Source organism: Aspergillus flavus, chromosome 8 (assembly GCF_009017415.1).
Source record: "Aspergillus flavus chromosome 8, complete sequence".
Taxonomy (NCBI): Eukaryota; Fungi; Ascomycota; class Eurotiomycetes; order Eurotiales; family Aspergillaceae; genus Aspergillus; species Aspergillus flavus.
The window spans coordinates 1,039,799-1,055,469 of record NC_092403.1 but is presented as its reverse complement, the minus strand read 5'-3'; the positions used below and the strand labels follow the sequence as shown (position 1 = coordinate 1,055,469).

The window sequence follows — 15,671 nt, the reverse complement described above, 5'->3', positions numbered from 1 at the left end:
AAACAAAACGATAAGCAAACAAAGACAAGGGTAGGGTGATGTCACGTCACATGGGGGGCACGGGGAGCTTTGGCCTCTCCGCAAGCAACCCCCGCAGCAGGAAACCAGGTTTCCTTCTCCTCTGCTCTTCTGTATTCTCCCCAACCATTGCCTACTTTTTTCTGCTTGCAATTACCGGTGGTAGTGTTAGTTTCAAATTATCTCGTTTTGCGTCGTCGGTCCTCGGTAACAAGGTTTTGTACCTGATTGAGCCTTATCAGTTCCTGCCAGCTGCCGGAATGGGTACCTCCCAAGCTGTGGATAGCTCCCCGCCGGATGGTACAGGTTGGTCACCACCAACGACACATTATGCAATTCCACCTTACGCTAATTATATTCAGGTGTCATACAGCTGGACCCTTGGCTGGAGCCTTTTCGTGATGCTTTGAAGCAGAGGTTTAGTTTCATCGAAGGCTGGGTGAAGGCCATCAATGAGACAGAAGGAGGTCTTGAAACGTTCAGCAAGGTGAGAGCCATCTGCTCTTTTGCCCCCCTTGATTCTAGAAGGGCCCCATTTGACTCTGAAGTGCGTCCCTGCTAATTATAACTTCGTCCACTTTTAGGGTTACGAGAGGTTTGGCCTCAACGTTCAATCCAATGGTGACATTATATACAGAGAATGGGCTCCAAATGCTGTGCAAGCACAATTGGTCGGAGAATTCAGTACGTCTAACTGCATGGAGGAAGCTACCTGAGAAAGCAATACTGAAACTAGCAGACAATTGGGATGTGACGGCCCACCCAATGACAAAGAATGGCTTTGGCGTCTGGGAGGTTACGGTGCCAGCAGTTAACGGCGCTCCAGCTATTCCCCACGATAGCAAAATCAAGGTATCATTCCCATTGTTCAGGCTCATGGTCGTCCATTCGTTCCATAGCACTTACGGTTGTCCAGATATCCATGGTCATCCCCAGTGGAGAGCGAATCTATCGGATCCCAGCGTGGATCAAGCGTGTGGTGCAAGACCTCAGTGTGTCACCTACATATGAGGCGGTCTTCTGGAATCCTCCAACCGAAAAACAATATAAGTTTCAGTATTCCCGCCCTAAGAGGCCTGAAAGTCTACGGATCTATGAGGCACATGTGGGAATTTCATCACCAGAAACTAAAGTCGCAACTTACAAAGAGTTCACTTCCAACATGCTCCCTCGGATTAAATATCTGGGGTACAATGCAATTCAACTAATGGCCATCATGGAGCACGCTTACTACGCCAGCTTCGGATACCAAGTCAATAACTTCTTCGCAGCGAGCAGCCGCTATGGTACGCCTGAAGACCTGAAGGAGCTCGTCGATAAAGCCCACAGCATGGGACTAGTGGTGCTCCTCGATGTCGTCCACAGCCATGCGTCGAAGAACGTGCTTGATGGATTGAACATGTTCGACGGCACAGACCACCTATACTTCCACGGCGGTGGGAAGGGTCGACATGAGTTGTGGGACAGTCGCCTATTTAACTACGGCCATCATGAGGTTCTGCGCTTCCTTTTGAGCAACTTACGCTTTTGGATGGAAGAGTATGGCTTTGATGGTTTCCGCTTCGATGGTGTCACAAGCATGCTTTACACCCATCATGGGATTGGAACGTAAGTAGCCACCTTTTCGGTGTTGTTATTCGTCTAATCGGAACATACAGAGGCTTTTCTGGGGGGTACCATGAGTACTTCGGTTCTTCTGTCGATGAAGAAGGTGTGATGTATCTGACTCTTGCTAACGAAATGCTCCATAACCTCTATCCCAATTGTATCACAGTAGCGGAAGACGTCTCTGGGATGCCGGCACTCTGTCTACCACACTCCCTGGGCGGAGTTGGCTTTGACTACCGCCTCGCCATGGCCGTCCCAGACATGTATATCAAGCTCTTGAAAGAGAAGAAGGACGACGAGTGGGACATAGGAAACCTATCCTTCACGCTGACGAACAGACGCCATGGCGAGAAGACGATTGCCTACGCAGAAAGCCACGATCAAGCGTAAGTTCACAAAATCACTGCATATGCTATCACGTTATCCTGTGCTAACTCCATTATAAGGCTTGTTGGCGATAAAACCCTCATGATGTGGCTATGCGACAAAGAAATGTACACACACATGTCCGTGCTAACAGAATTCACACCCATCATCGAACGAGGCATGGCCTTGCATAAGTTGATCCGATTAGTCACACATGGTCTCGGAGGTGAAGGCTACCTCAACTTCGAAGGCAACGAGTTCGGACACCCGGAATGGCTTGACTTCCCCCGAGATGGAAACAATAACTCCTTCTGGTATGCACGACGTCAGCTAAATCTGACCGAAGACCATCTTCTGCGGTATAAATTCCTCAATGATTTCGACCGTGCGATGCAATTGACAGAAGAAAAATACGGATGGCTCCATTCGCCACAGGCATATGTTAGCCTAAAGAACGAAACCGACAAGGTCCTCGTCTTTGAGCGGGCTGGTCTTCTCTGGATTTTCAACTTCCACCCAACCAATAGCTTCACCGACTACCGTGTTGGGGTCGAGCAATCAGGCACGTACCGTATCGTCCTCGACACCGATGACCCAGCATTCGGTGGTCTGAACCGCAATCTTAAGGAGACACGGTTTTTTACCACCGATTTATCGTGGAATGGCCGGAGCAACTTCCTCCAAGTCTACATCCCTACCAGGACCGCACTAGTAAGATTTACCCTATACCTGACACTAGAGTCCCCAAAAAGTAAGAAAGCGCCACGCATGCTAACTCATAACAGGTCCTGGCCTTAGAGGAAACGCTGTAGATACCTCGTGTCATTCTGCAAACACACCCTCGGCGCCAAGCTATAATCCACATCAAGTGTTTTTATCTTGTTCTCAGCTTTATAATTCTTTACTACAATTTATCTGTTTATTTTTAGACCTCGCTCATTATAGATTCCCCTTCAAGGCATCAGTCTTCGCCCAGTTACATAAATTATCTAGAGACAACTGAGCTATAACCCTGGGATCACCATCTCACATACTAGACCTTCCAGTTCCACAAGCTTCACTCTCACCTTCCCATTCAATATTATCTCTTAAGTCTAATATCTAGTTTACTCACAAAGCAGCGAGCATTGATCTATGGCAAGTCAAACAACCTAGTCGTTATCTATATAAGATCCCACCAACAATGGCCTACTCAACCATCAAGCCAAAGCCTCAAGGCCACGCCCTAGAACATCTCAAAGCGACATACTAGTAAACCAGCATGCAACACCAAAAGTCTGAAGTCATTCATAACCAAATGAACAATAAAACAACATCCTGCCAATCTCCCAAGCAGATTACTATATCATACCACTCTACGCAAAACCTACAAATCACAGTAATCACTCAGCACAACCATCCCCCATAACAAAGACTAAAAAGCGACAACAACCTCAGAAGGAATCCACAATACCAATCTCCAAAAACCAATGATCGATCCACAAGCCAGACATAGGACCACAAAGTCCATATACATAAATAAAAAGAGCACTCAAGTACAAAGATGAACAACCCTTGCTAAAGGGGAAGGAAGCCCCATCTCCAACAAAGTCGACGTCAACATTATTCCAGCGCCATGTTTCATTGAATCTGAAATTCTGAGTGCATTTTTATACATCAACATTCGGGAGTACGTTTCACTAACTCTCTAGAGAAAATAGGGAGACTGTTTAGCATTCCCTCGCCAAGAAAACTCCATGGAATATAGAAAGAAGCAATGATGGTAGTGAGGAAATCTGGTTGTCGAATCTAGTCTTGCTAATGAAGATTTGCGTGGGTTTATTCCATATAGTAATGCTAGGATAGATATGTACAAAAGGGGAAGGTACTCAGTATTGCCATATAAAATCTATTGGTTTGTTTATACATATTAGGTTTTATATATCAAGTAGCAATATATATAACACCATGATCAGTATTGATCCAAAGTAGATGTCGACTATCCTATCTGGAGCGGTGTTGCTTAAAGATCGAGAAATACAGCCAGGGAGGGATACGTAGTCATAAGAAGGGGAGACTAATTGTAGACTTAAGGGACTGTTCATCTGCAGGTGTCTTCTACGCAGAGATGAAGGCGAATATCAATGGATGACAGGGCAATGCAAGACAGTCGTGTGATAATAAATTACAAATGTAAGAACGAGACTACAAAATTATTGAGCTACATTGCTTACGACAGAAAAGAGAAAGAAAGTTGGTCCAACAAAAGAAATCAATACAATTGTCCCAGCCCCGAGGGTATCAGGCTGAATGTGGTCGTTTTAACTTACTTACATGAGCACGTAGTGTAACACAAGTCCGGACTGTTCATCCGGACTTTAAGGTAGGTGTAATAGTGCTCCCTTCCTTTTTCTTCTGAACAGGGAGGATAAGCCTTTCGTTCAACTCCCTTTTCTTAATTCGAGTACTGTACACGTATCGACAGAAAACGGAAAACTGAAGAAAGGAAGTCCATGTCTAACAAAAAAGAAAAGGGCGCTTAAAAACAATATTACATTTAGGCCTTGTTCTCGAGCTCGGCCAGGAGCTTCTCACCCTTGGCACGGGCGGACTCGAGGTCACCAACCATGTAGAAAGCAGCTGAGACACCGTTAGCATAGAGCTCGAAGATAGGTATTAGTTAGGGGAAACTTACCCTCGGGAAGGTCATCAGCCTCTCCGTTGATGATGGCCTTGAAGGAGCGGATGGTGTCCTTGAGGTCGACCAGCTTACCCTCGATACCAGTGAAGACCTGGGCGACGGTGAAAGGCTGGCTCAGGAAACGCTGAAGCTTACGGGCACGCTCGACAGTGAGCTTATCAGCCTCAGAAAGTTCGTCCATACCCAGAATGGCAATGATATCCTGGAGGGACTTGTACTCCTGGAGCATCTGCTGGACACGGGTGGCGGTGTCGTAGTGGTCCTGACCGACAATACGGGGGTCGAGCATACGAGACTTGGAGTCAAGAGGGTCGACAGCAGGATAGATACCCAACTCGGAGATACCACGGGACAAGACAGTGGTGGCGTCCAAGTGAGCGAAGGTGGTGGCGGGGGCAGGGTCAGTCAAATCGTCAGCAGGGACGTAGACGGCCTGGACGGAGGTAATGGAACCCTTGGTGGTGGTGGTAATACGCTCCTGCATACCACCCATGTCGACGGCCAGAGTGGGCTGGTAACCGACAGCGGAGGGGATACGACCAAGAAGGGCAGACACCTCAGAACCGGCCTGGGTGAAACGGAAAATGTTGTCAATGAAGAGCAGCACATCCTGACCTTCCTCGTCACGGAAGTACTCGGCGATGGTCAGACCGGTAAGGGCGACACGGGCACGGGCACCTGGGGGCTCGTTCATCTGACCGAAGACAAGGGCGACCTTAGATTCACCCTCGAGCTGAATGACACCAGTCTCCTGCATTTCGTGGTACAGATCGTTACCCTCACGGGTACGCTCACCGACACCAGTGAAGACAGAGTAACCACCGTGAGCCTTGGCAATGTTGTTCTGTGAAGAGTTAGAAAAGAGTGGAGAATGGGAAGTCTTATGTTGCAGGTGAACATACAATCAACTCCTGAATGAACACGGTCTTACCGACACCGGCACCACCGAAGAGACCAATCTTACCACCACGGGCGTAGGGGGCAAGCAGGTCGACGACCTTGATACCAGTGACAAGAATCTCACCCTCAGTGGACTGCTCAACGAACTCGGGAGCCTCGGCGTGGATAGGGGCGTACTTGGTGGCCTTGACGGGACCACGCTCGTCGACGGGGTCACCAGTGACGTTGAGGATACGGCCAAGGGTGCCAGGACCGACAGGGATGGTGATGGGAGCACCAGTGTCGCGAGCAGCGGCACCACGAGTCAAACCCTCGGTACCTGGGAGATATGTCAACCCAAAATTCGGGTGACCCTAGCCACGTATATGGGAGCGGTGAAGCAAGGGTGAGCACCCATGACATGGCCACGGTGCTACTCAAACAATAGAAGGGGGTAACTTACCCTCCATAGCAATAGTACGGACGACGTTCTCACCCAAGTGTTGCTGTTTTTGGTTAGCTATATCGACTTGATGTCATTCAAGCTCTGGGGGTACCTACAGAAACCTCAAGGACGAGCTTCTGGCCATTGTTCTCGGTCTCAATGGCGTTGAGAATGGCAGGGAGCTTCTCACCCTCGAACTTCACTGTAATCGAGAGTCAGATATCGTGTTTTGAGCCACAGATGGAGTCGTTGTTGATGATTTGATGATGGAATTGCGGCCAGGAAAAGATTTTCGCGTAGCCGGGTAACAGGGTTTTCGTCGGGAGCCGGAAACATACCGTCAACGACGGCACCAATGACCTGGTGAACCTTGCCGGTAGCGCCGGCCTCAGTGCTGGCCAACCTGGCAAGGGAAGGGAAGGCATTGATCTTGGAGGGAACGCGACGGGCGACCGGGGTAGGCCGGGCAAAAGCAGCCCTCCCGAAGGTCCGGGCAAGACCGCTGTAGAAGGAAAAAACAGCTGTTAGCAAGCGGGAAAAAAAGGGTCATATGGCGACGAGGTCAGAGTGGGTGGAGCAACACACCTCTTGAACATTATGATGGTGTTTAAGAGCGAAACGGGGATAAATGAGGTCAAAGGGACGAGAAGATGGGGAGAGGGAAGAAAGAGGGAAGGGAAGGGAAGAGGTTGAGGTTGAGGTGGACACGGGCGACTGTGTCCGGTCTTAGCCTTTCCGGGGCGGTTTTGCCGACGATCCCGTGATGTACCGAGCAACGCGCAGAAAACATGGACAAAGCTGCATCAGCTTCATGGTTGCTAGGCAGTGTAATTCCCTTTTCCACCTTTTCAGCCGTATACATAACTGCTACGTTCTCATCTGATAGATAATTTTCTTACTCGTCGCCTCCTCGTCCGACACTGGATGGAGAAGACCGGCGGTTGTCATGGAAATTTACACACAAAATGAGGAGCTTCTTGGCAACTATCGGATACAAGGGAGCATTGAACCCCATCAAAAATGCCATTTGTCCAGCACACTATCCAGTAGAACCGTGACTAGTCGAAAGCATTCCGGACTAAATCGAGTGTATGCGGCTCAAATCAATACGGTGAAGAAATAAACATGTCGTAACAGGAATAGACCCGACATTCGATGTAATATTTTGGTTTTCCTATTACCGCCGTCCGGGTACACCGTAGAAGATCCAAGCTCCTATTTCGGACGAACGCCAACTTAGGAAAAAAATCTGACGTGTTCCCGTGATTCTCCATCAGAATCACCAAGGTATCTAGGTAGTCAATTCTGGTCTACAGACTCACAGTGACAAGTATATTCTTTTTTTTTTCTGAAGGTCAACAATGCCAGGTGTTATGCCAAGAAATAAGCATATGAAAGGTTATAACCAAAGAGGTGTAATAGCGCACGATAGTCAAGTTCGCAAGCGTTACTATGTATCAGCACTTTTCCGACCCCGTCGTACATTTCCGACGTAAACATCAAAATCGACAGGGCTGATACCAAACCTCTTCAGAACAAAAGAACGTTGTTATTACTAAGGGAAATGATTATCGCTATGTAGTAATCTACATATTATAGTCTTTAGGGGTTAGTTGCCAGTCGCAGCAGTGCAACAGACTCTATGGCTACAAAGGAGATACATTGATTATGGCACAGTACGAGATACAAGTCTTTTGGGCTGACATTGGGCAAAACAAATAAGACAGAGGCGAAGGGAAGTGCACACGATGATAGGCACAGAACCGGCGTTATCAGAAAACGGAAGGACGACGACCATGGGTACCAGTTGAACCCACAGCAGATCCTATCCAGCTTGTCCAATTGCTATACCTGTTCCTCCCGCATCACTGGTCCACAATCTATGACTTCTCAGCAGGAGGGCTCTGGACGAAGCCCTTGCCCTCGTAACCCTCGGCACTGATACCGTAGATAGGGTTGATCTTCTCGGCCTGTTATGACAAGTAGTCAGTGTCTGATCTATTGAATTCCAAGAGACACTGCCCAGTGGCAGCCTCAATTAAAAGAGCAAGCTCGACGTACCTTGGCATACTCGTTGGAAGCCTCCTGCCACTCCTTGGACATGGTCTTAGGCTGGGGCTTAGCGAACAAGTGAATGACGTAGAACAGGGCGACAGAGACAGCAGTAAGCTGGGCGACCTTAACGGCAATTCTAAGACCCTCACCCTTAGGGGCCTGCGCGCGAGGGCCATGAGGACCAAAGGCAATCCAGTAAGCTAAAATGCGAGGGGTGATGCCCATCAGCAAAATTCTGATCGATCGGGAGTAGCGGGGATTATGTAGATAGGAAAAGCATACCGGCCTTCTTCTCCTGAAGGGTCATCTGGTGCCAGTCAACCTTCATACGGTCCCTGAGCTGCATCCACAGATCGGCCTGCTCCTGAGGGGGCATGGCCTCCCAGCGCTTCTCGATACCGGCGAGTGTGGGATTCGAGATGGCGTGCTCGGATGAGGCGCGGGTCTGCTGGGGAGCGATAGACTTCTTCGCAGGCTGAGGGCGGGCATTCAGGCAAGCCATTGGGCCCGAGACGGTGCGGTAGGAACGAATGGCAGTGGTGGGCATGGCCGAGCTGCGAGCAGCAGCCCGAGAGACGGACTGAAGGAACATTGTGTGGGAGGTCGTGCGCGCGACAAAAAAAGACCAATTAGAAATCAAATACACTCTCCGTGAACGAGAGATGTAATGCCTCGGGATTGAGGATGAATTAAGGTGGGATGGAAGTGGAGGAGGTGATCGAGACTTCGCGATGGGAAACGAAGACGTCGTTCGACTGTGGTTTGAGGTGGAAAGTCGAGTATCCGGCCGGTTAGGTTAGTCCGTTTTGCCTGCGCCCTCATTGGTCCACGTCCCAACCTGTCCCGACCTCTGCTTCCTTCACCCAAAACACCTGATACTTCCGTCCCTATCCAACATCAAATACCATTGTAGAGGTATGTTTGAATTTTGGTCGGCTTGTTGATCGATCAATGAAGCTTGGCAAGCCCCAACGGTCAATATTTCGAATCTTCCACACCGACAAATTTTTTGGTTTTCCCTTTACATTACTTATCATGCCTAGGTACAGTGAACCAATACTGCTCATCTGACGGGCCATCCCGGGATCATAGCACGACTATAGGCCTACACAAGGACCGACATGAGATTTATTCTAACGGTTAAGTCGTGCATTCTACTCTACACTGATCCTATGAAACCATGCCCCTACCAGGTAGCAATATTCTGTACAGGTGTAAACGCTGATAACAAAAACCCCTCCCAAACGCTCGGTCACGGAGAGTTCCACGATCGCAATAAAACAGGGATACGATCACTATGGAAGCAGACAAGTCGTAACGATCTCATATTGAACTAAAATTTGTGCAGGAGAATGTCATTGAATTGGTTCGTTGCGAGACACTTCGCGAACTGGAACAGAACGGCGCAGTGTAATAACCAGCACACACAAGCTCACCTGGCCCGGGCCCAGCCGGTACCGTTACTTATTTACCAGCCTTACCGCCGCTGGCTTCGTTCAGAATAGTCTTCCATTCAATTTCAGACTTGTCGTCGGCGTGGATGGAGTTAGAGATGTTCAGTGCGTTCTTCAGATTCTCCCGAGTGCTAGCATAGATCATAGACCACTGTCGCATGGACCGTCAGCAACAGCTAGTATGAGGAAGATGGAGCGTAAAGGAACTTACGAGAGTTGGGGCACCATCAGGCACCCAGGAAATGAAGACTATCTTGCTCCTACACAGCAAAAAGGTTCGTAAGCTGCCAATCAACTGAGGACGACTTCGGCAACACCATACCTCTTGCCTTCATTGCCACCAAGTTCGTATTCGACATCGTAGACTGCGTAACGGGGGGCAGGCTTGCCGTTGCTGTCCTTGGCATCTTCAAGCTTCTTGCGAAAGTTATCATAGTCCTGATCGGTGGAGGCTTCATCAACGACAACCTCCTTCTTATTGTCGGCGATCTTGAAGATGATGAACTTAAGCTTGTCGCCCTTTTTCATGCGCAAGTCGTTGAACGTGTTGATGCATTCATCGGTGATGGAAACTCTAAGTAACAAATGTCGTTAGTGTCGGGTCAGGAGTCCGGCATCAATCTGATCTTCGTAGCCCGGTGTAAAATATAAGCGTGGACATACCCAGATGCTAGCTACGGGACGCAAAAGAATATCAGGTCAGTATGAGCCCAGTCCATTAAGACGTTACTTGGAATACGTACCGACATGATTGCTATGTGGATATGGAAATGAAGAAACTCCGAAGTTGATAACCTACGCCGGCACGCGATGTCAGTAGCTGGTTTCCCCTGATTTTGGCGGGAATTCCCCGTCAAGGAAGAACTATGCCTGTTGCAGCCAGGAAGCCCATTCAGTTTTATTTACTGACCAGATAAGAGGGAGCTTATTCTCAATAGATTCCCACGGAAATTTGCGGGTGAAAGAAGCTAGCGGAGATATGAATTAGGTGAGGGGGTGGGAGAGGAATAATAATGGGGGATGGAGATAGAGGGGCATTTAGTTGTTGTGCTTTGCGGTGTTGCGCCGCCGGTGGGGGGGGTTATTGTCACGTGATACAGCCGTCGCACCACCAGGCCGTGTTTTCGTCATAAGTTCATTTCCCCCCTGAATGTCCCGGTAGTGAAGACGAGTGAGTGGTTGGAGTATGAAGCATACAAACTAGTACTGTACTCATCATTACAGCCTGCTGCAGGTTCGTCCGTCACCTGCGTCTCCGACTAGTATCAATAGGTACCGTAAGGAGCTGCCTATTCCTGGACACGTATTGCCGTTGCTAGTGTGGGGAACTTATTTTAACGGATTGTAGGGACCTCACAGGAGTACGGAGAAGACACTGGGCACAACTATTTTTATTCTCACCTCCAACACTGGATTTTGTTTTTCTGGAACTGGGTGACTAAGTCCCGTATAGATCAGATCAACCATGGGACTTCAGTCCAAATAACCGACTTCGTACCGAAGACCCTACTCCAATATGATTGGATCCTTCAATTATGCAGGATGTTATGCGGGATCGCAAACATGCTCGCAAGAAATACGGAGCACAACCTACCCATATTTGTGTTCATGAGGCTCGGTGATACGCTCCAAATCAGTCACGATGTGCTTAGTATATTTTCGGCGCTAGCCCAGGAGAGTGAAAGTGATAGCCAGCTCCAAACAAACGGAGAGAAATTAATTTTTAGTCATACTCTAGAATCCAGTATATATAAAAACATACATCAAATAGTATGTACTGTAAAACCCCAATTATGACAAGCACCCCACTGCCCTCCTCGGCGCTGAGCATGACCAGCTCTAATGCCGACGATGATAGTTCACAATTTGAACCGAGCAGAGTTAGCACACTGCACCTTGCGCTGTGACAGAGGGCAGCCGAGTAGAAAGAGAATGGTGAAACAGTAGTCTAAGAACGGAAGAGTAAATAACATTGTCGTAAAGGGGTATATGAACGAATGGACAAGAAACATATCGAATCGTTGCGGAAGCATCCCGATGCATTAGCCCGCAACCGAGCAGAAGAAAAGTGAAGAAATCAAGACCTTGAAATGTATGACGTGATGGTAGCGTGGACGGTGCCTCCTGGTGCTAACCCCCATGAAGGCACGACATCCAACAAACAGCCGCGGCGAATGTTGTAGACGGAAAATAGCAAAGGCGCTATCGTAAGAGCATAAACCGGCATTAGAAGTTCAAACCCTCGTACTTTTTGGCTCATGGATGAGGGACTGCTTGCTGGTTATCATAGAGTATCATCTGCCTGTCCTCCATCGATGATCTTTCTCCAGTGCTGGGGGAGGCACACACAAACCAAGGGGAATGCTTTGATTTCCCCATTTGGGGAAGGAGAAGCAATCGGTCTGTGTGAGCCATTTGATACGCCGCTGTCACGCTGTTCTCTATGTCTAGCATCATAATCCTCCGCACTTTCCGGGACCCGAATGCCTGTCGCCCAACCATCATCCCAAATTCCAACTATCTTCAACATCTCACCTCGGTCCAGAGCGAATTCATCGCCCGCTCGTGGCTGATATGCCCAAAGGACGGCAACCTTGTCTCCTGGGCGAATGTCATCTTGGGAGTAGTAATCATGGAATGAAGATAATTGCTCCGACTGGCCACTGGCCATCCCATCGGGTGATGAGTACTGACCACCTATGCCAGAGCGAGGTGACCCGTCACTACCCGCACCAGCCAGGGCCGAATTGCTAGATAGTGAGGCAGTACGCTTCCCTGCGGTTGGGGGTATCTTCTTAGACATAGCCCCGGGGCTGGCGCCGTAGTAATCTGAATCAGAGGATTCGCTATGTTTTCCAACACCGAAAAGGGCAGCGGAGTTACGAGAGCGTCCAGGTGAATAGCTTGGGGCCTCACGCAGGGCAGACATCCTAGCTACTCGCCCCCCTGGAATCGGTGCGAAGCCTTGCTGGCCGGGGGTAGGTTGCATTGGCGAGAAGCCCTTCCTCTGGGGGTTTGGCTGGTTCAAAACATTGTCATTTCGAGCCCTTCGCTTTCGTCTCCAGCATATCAACGCCAGTGCAGCTAGTGCCGCTAAAAGAGCAACTCCAGCTATGGCCCCAATCACAGCTCCTGCGATTTGGCCTCCGGAGAGATGGCCAGATGAAGATCCTGCAGTCGGACTAGATGTCGAAGTGAAAATCGGTGGGATTGTCGTTGACGTAGGAATGGTCACATCTTTACATCGAGTCGCAGCGTTCGAATTTATGCAGCAGGAATCAGTGGAGTTGGGTGAGCTTGCCCCACAAAATCCGCACAATCCGACCAGATTCGATCCATATCCACATTCGTCGGACTCATTGTCAGCTCCCGAGATGCAGGTCACGGTTAATGAGTCGGCGGGAAGAGCACACACGGTAAAGTCAGAGCGGACTTGGCTCATATAATTACCGGCTCTTTTGGGGCAAAGATCAGGATTGAGCAAGATAGTTGCTTCGCTTGTAGCCATCAATGCCTATCCTAGATGATTAGAGAAATCCTTGCCGGTCAAGTAGGAGGCACTAACACAGGTATCAGCACAGAGAGGCCTGGACTCATTATCCGATAGATCACAATCCGTTTTTGAACTTTGAACGAGCCCACTGCATATGCTGCTAGTGGTATAGCGGGCATAAAAATCACCAGTATCTGTAAGATTAGCCCCTTGGCAGCCCAAGTAGTCGACATATCTGGTTGGCAGAACTGATTAGGGGAGGTACGTAGTAGTAATCATGGGTAGCGAATGCCTACTTTTGGGTAACGTAAGATCCTTTGACGTAATCACTCAACTCTTGGTCAAATTGTTTTATGCTTGTAACGTTCTGCATGAATGGGCTAACGGAATGTCAGTAAAATATCCTATGATCTTGTAGAATCAAGGTTCCAACAAGACGTACAAGTCAGTGTAGAGACTAGAGCTGGTTGATATTGATGAGCCATTCCAGGCGGGACATTGCGTCGAGCCCTTGAGAGATATGCAGGTTGCCATGCCGGCCTGCGACTATGAAAGTGACGTTCAAAAGTTCGGTGACCTCAGTAGTTGCTAGTGGTTATATCGAAGAGAAGCGTAGACGGACGAATGACACTCAAGTCAGATAGCAAATCGGATATTCGGTTCGGGCCAATAATTTAATCGGCAGACTCTCTCATGTTGCTGCTTTTTGGAGACTCTGTATTCTCAATTCCAGACAACAGAAACTGTTCTGGGGGGGGAAAGACTTGAAGAGCGTCGACCACTGGTCGGGAACCACAATAAGCGCGTCAAGCTGCGAAGAGGAGCGAAAGAAACCGAGTTCGAAAGAAAAGAAACGTAAAAAAGGCGAGAGAAAAGTCGACAAAGTTCAAGAATTGAAGTTAACGAGTGACTCAGCCCGCAAAGCACAGCTAGGAACACAGGAAGAAGAGAAAAAAAAGACAGGGCGCAAAGATCAGCCTAGAATGGAAGAAAGTGAAAGGTCGAGTTCAAGGTCGTGGTTTCCAAGTCCAGGCCGGTGCTATTAGTCTTCCTTGCCTGAGGCGCTCAACAGTGAGCGGCACAGAACCAGGTTATGGGACCGCACGGTTCGGAAACCTTCCAACTTGGGTTGGGGTTAGACGTATTGTAATAATACCTAATGATCGCGGACGGTCGATCTTGTCGCAAGGGCACAGGCAAAGACGCAAGGCTAAGTTTAAAGCCTTGGAGCAAAAGGGGGAAAAGGAAGCAACAGAATGGGCGGTTCACAAGAGGGTCGGCGGCGTTCCAATTAAACTAGACTCCACCCTTCACTAAACTGTGTTCGTTCAGAAATTAGTACATATACGGCATGGTGGACTAGAGCATGAAAGACAGCTTCCGCAGAATCCAGGATCAATTGCTTGCTGCTGAGCCTGCTGCCGCGCCAAATTAAACTCGACTAAACTTACCAGATCCACTTTCACACGGACGGAATCGAGTTGAGAAAGACTCCAATAAAGACAATGCGACAGTATAGATCGATAGTACTAATGAACTCAATGCTTAGTTGGAGATATTCTTAGGAGGGGCAACCCGATCCTTAAGAAGCGTAAGAAAGTCCTGTTGAGTAGAAAAGTTGACCTGTCGAATGGAAAACCCAACAGAACCATGGAAAGGCGACTGCAGGAACAGCAAAGTCTATTCACTTTGAAGACAGGTATACGGAGTACAAGAGGTACATATAGGCGTACAGGTCAAGAGTCAGGATAAGAGTCATATCTAACATTCTGACGTGGCACACGTTCGAGGCCGTTGGGAGACAGTCTATGGGCCATATATGGGCACGGGCATTGCATGACCAGCCATCCGAATAATATTTTTCTTTTTCCCGGTTGGTCTTCACTACAGCATCACGGCTGCCAGATCACAGGGCGCCTATAAAATGATAGTAGCTCAAGATACCCCGCAGTATAAATGCGGTGAACTACTACCTGCCTCATATTTCTGGCTTAGGGTTCGAAGTCGTCTTGTGATGAATTTTCCTCTTTTGAGCGGATTCAAGAAGTGGAACCCTGCTCGGGAATCCAGACTACGGACTGGTTGGACCCTTGGGACCGAGAAGTACTATGTAGCAGAGTTGCCGATTGTTATAAAGAAAAAAAAAATGAAAATAACTTTTTTCAAACATAATCTTACCTTTATTATTATTTTACCCTCTTTTTTTACTTTTTTTTCTCTTCTTTCTTTCTCATGGTGAAAAGGTGGTGTATATATGTGTGCATCAGCGATGCTCAACAAAATTATAAACTGGCAATGATTGTCATCTTGCAATGTCAATATTTTAGATATCAATTTTATTGATAGACCATACGAGATAAACACTGCGAGTACGAACCACTTCCGTACTATCTGCGATGTTCTCCTCTTAAGCCCGGTGTTTCGAAGCCTTCCTTCTACCCAGCAGGACGCCGTGCCGGTGCGATCACCATCTTAGCCTCGCGGGTGACTTGGCATTCGAGTAAGACACCAACACCATGCTTCTGCATGGTCAGACACATTTTTTAATTTGAAACTTAGTATTTGTTTAATTGAATTATGTAGTATACAGTTATAATATTATCTCTATGTGTTTCGTGGCGACTGCTGTGAAAATAAATCTACAATTCTATGAGTCAATCAATATATTGGTCC

The 15,671-nt window shown here is 48.2% G+C and overlaps 6 protein-coding genes across 6 annotated transcripts; 1 reads left to right on the top strand and 5 right to left on the bottom strand.

Moving 5' to 3' along the window:
- Nucleotides 1-278: 278 nt before the first annotated feature.
- F9C07_2205806 (1,4-alpha-glucan branching enzyme/starch branching enzyme II) lies at nt 279-2,804 on the top strand (the record flags this gene model as incomplete). The annotated part of the gene is made up of 8 exons (XM_041287598.2): nt 279-324; nt 381-505; nt 603-702; nt 758-870; nt 935-1,626; nt 1,677-2,012; nt 2,073-2,703; nt 2,778-2,804. The coding sequence occupies 8 exons, from the start codon at nt 279-281 to the stop codon at nt 2,802-2,804; spliced, it is 2,070 nt and encodes a 689-aa protein (XP_041151408.2).
- Nucleotides 2,805-4,142: 1,338 nt separating this feature from the next.
- F9C07_2287201 (putative ATP synthase F1, beta subunit) lies at nt 4,143-6,743 on the bottom strand. The gene is made up of 7 exons (XM_041287601.2): nt 6,582-6,743; nt 6,335-6,498; nt 6,113-6,198; nt 6,015-6,057; nt 5,575-5,891; nt 4,667-5,516; nt 4,143-4,611 (listed from the first exon to the last, which is right to left on the bottom strand). Exons 1-7 carry the CDS (start codon nt 6,590-6,592, stop codon nt 4,529-4,531), a joined length of 1,554 nt encoding a protein of 517 aa, XP_041151409.1. The 5' UTR covers nt 6,593-6,743; the 3' UTR covers nt 4,143-4,528.
- Nucleotides 6,744-7,556: 813 nt separating this feature from the next.
- On the bottom strand, nt 7,557-8,810 carry F9C07_2287200 (cytochrome c oxidase, subunit IV/COX5b). Its single transcript, XM_041295468.2, has 3 exons — nt 8,334-8,810; nt 8,058-8,251; nt 7,557-7,966 (listed from the first exon to the last, which is right to left on the bottom strand). The coding sequence occupies exons 1-3, from the start codon at nt 8,641-8,643 to the stop codon at nt 7,877-7,879; spliced, it is 594 nt and encodes a 197-aa protein (XP_041151410.1). The 5' UTR covers nt 8,644-8,810; the 3' UTR covers nt 7,557-7,876.
- On the bottom strand, nt 8,811-10,582 carry F9C07_2173772 (uncharacterized protein). Its single transcript, XM_041295469.2, has 6 exons — nt 10,416-10,582; nt 10,249-10,300; nt 10,169-10,179; nt 9,828-10,079; nt 9,717-9,765; nt 8,811-9,656 (listed from the first exon to the last, which is right to left on the bottom strand). Exons 2-6 carry the CDS (start codon nt 10,252-10,254, stop codon nt 9,516-9,518), a joined length of 459 nt encoding a protein of 152 aa, XP_041151411.1. The 5' UTR covers nt 10,255-10,300; nt 10,416-10,582; the 3' UTR covers nt 8,811-9,515.
- Nucleotides 10,583-11,789: 1,207 nt separating this feature from the next.
- Nucleotides 11,790-13,532, bottom strand: F9C07_2236775 (uncharacterized protein; the record flags this gene model as incomplete). Its single annotated transcript, XM_041295470.1, has 4 exons — nt 11,790-13,019; nt 13,071-13,233; nt 13,295-13,378; nt 13,441-13,532. The coding sequence occupies 4 exons, from the start codon at nt 13,530-13,532 to the stop codon at nt 11,790-11,792; spliced, it is 1,569 nt and encodes a 522-aa protein (XP_041151412.1).
- A 1,011-nt stretch (nt 13,533-14,543) lies between these two features.
- Nucleotides 14,544-14,836, bottom strand: F9C07_12534 (uncharacterized protein; the record flags this gene model as incomplete). Its single annotated transcript, XM_071507848.1, has 2 exons — nt 14,544-14,678; nt 14,765-14,836. The coding sequence occupies 2 exons, from the start codon at nt 14,834-14,836 to the stop codon at nt 14,544-14,546; spliced, it is 207 nt and encodes a 68-aa protein (XP_071367291.1).
- Nucleotides 14,837-15,671: the final 835 nt, after the last annotated feature.

Coding starts and splice junctions, on each gene's coding strand:
- F9C07_2287201 (XM_041287601.2), bottom strand. Junction 6,199..6,334: donor CATTGGTGCCGTCGTTGACG/GTATGTTTCCGG, acceptor TCTCGATTACAG/TGAAGTTCGAGGGTGAGAAG. Junction 5,892..6,014: donor CCGTACTATTGCTATGGAGG/GTAAGTTACCCC, acceptor CATATCTCCCAG/GTACCGAGGGTTTGACTCGT.
- F9C07_2287200 (XM_041295468.2), bottom strand. CDS start 8,643: ATGTTCCTTCAGTCCGTCTCTCGGGCTGCTGCTCGCAGCTCGGCCATG. Junction 8,252..8,333: donor CCTTCAGGAGAAGAAGGCCG/GTATGCTTTTCC, acceptor CTCGCATTTTAG/CTTACTGGATTGCCTTTGGT. Junction 7,967..8,057: donor CTTCCAACGAGTATGCCAAG/GTACGTCGAGCT, acceptor TTGTCATAACAG/GCCGAGAAGATCAACCCTAT.
- F9C07_2173772 (XM_041295469.2), bottom strand. Junction 9,766..9,827: donor GGTGGCAATGAAGGCAAGAG/GTATGGTGTTGC, acceptor TTTGCTGTGTAG/GAGCAAGATAGTCTTCATTT. Junction 9,657..9,716: donor CTGATGGTGCCCCAACTCTC/GTAAGTTCCTTT, acceptor TCCATGCGACAG/TGGTCTATGATCTATGCTAG.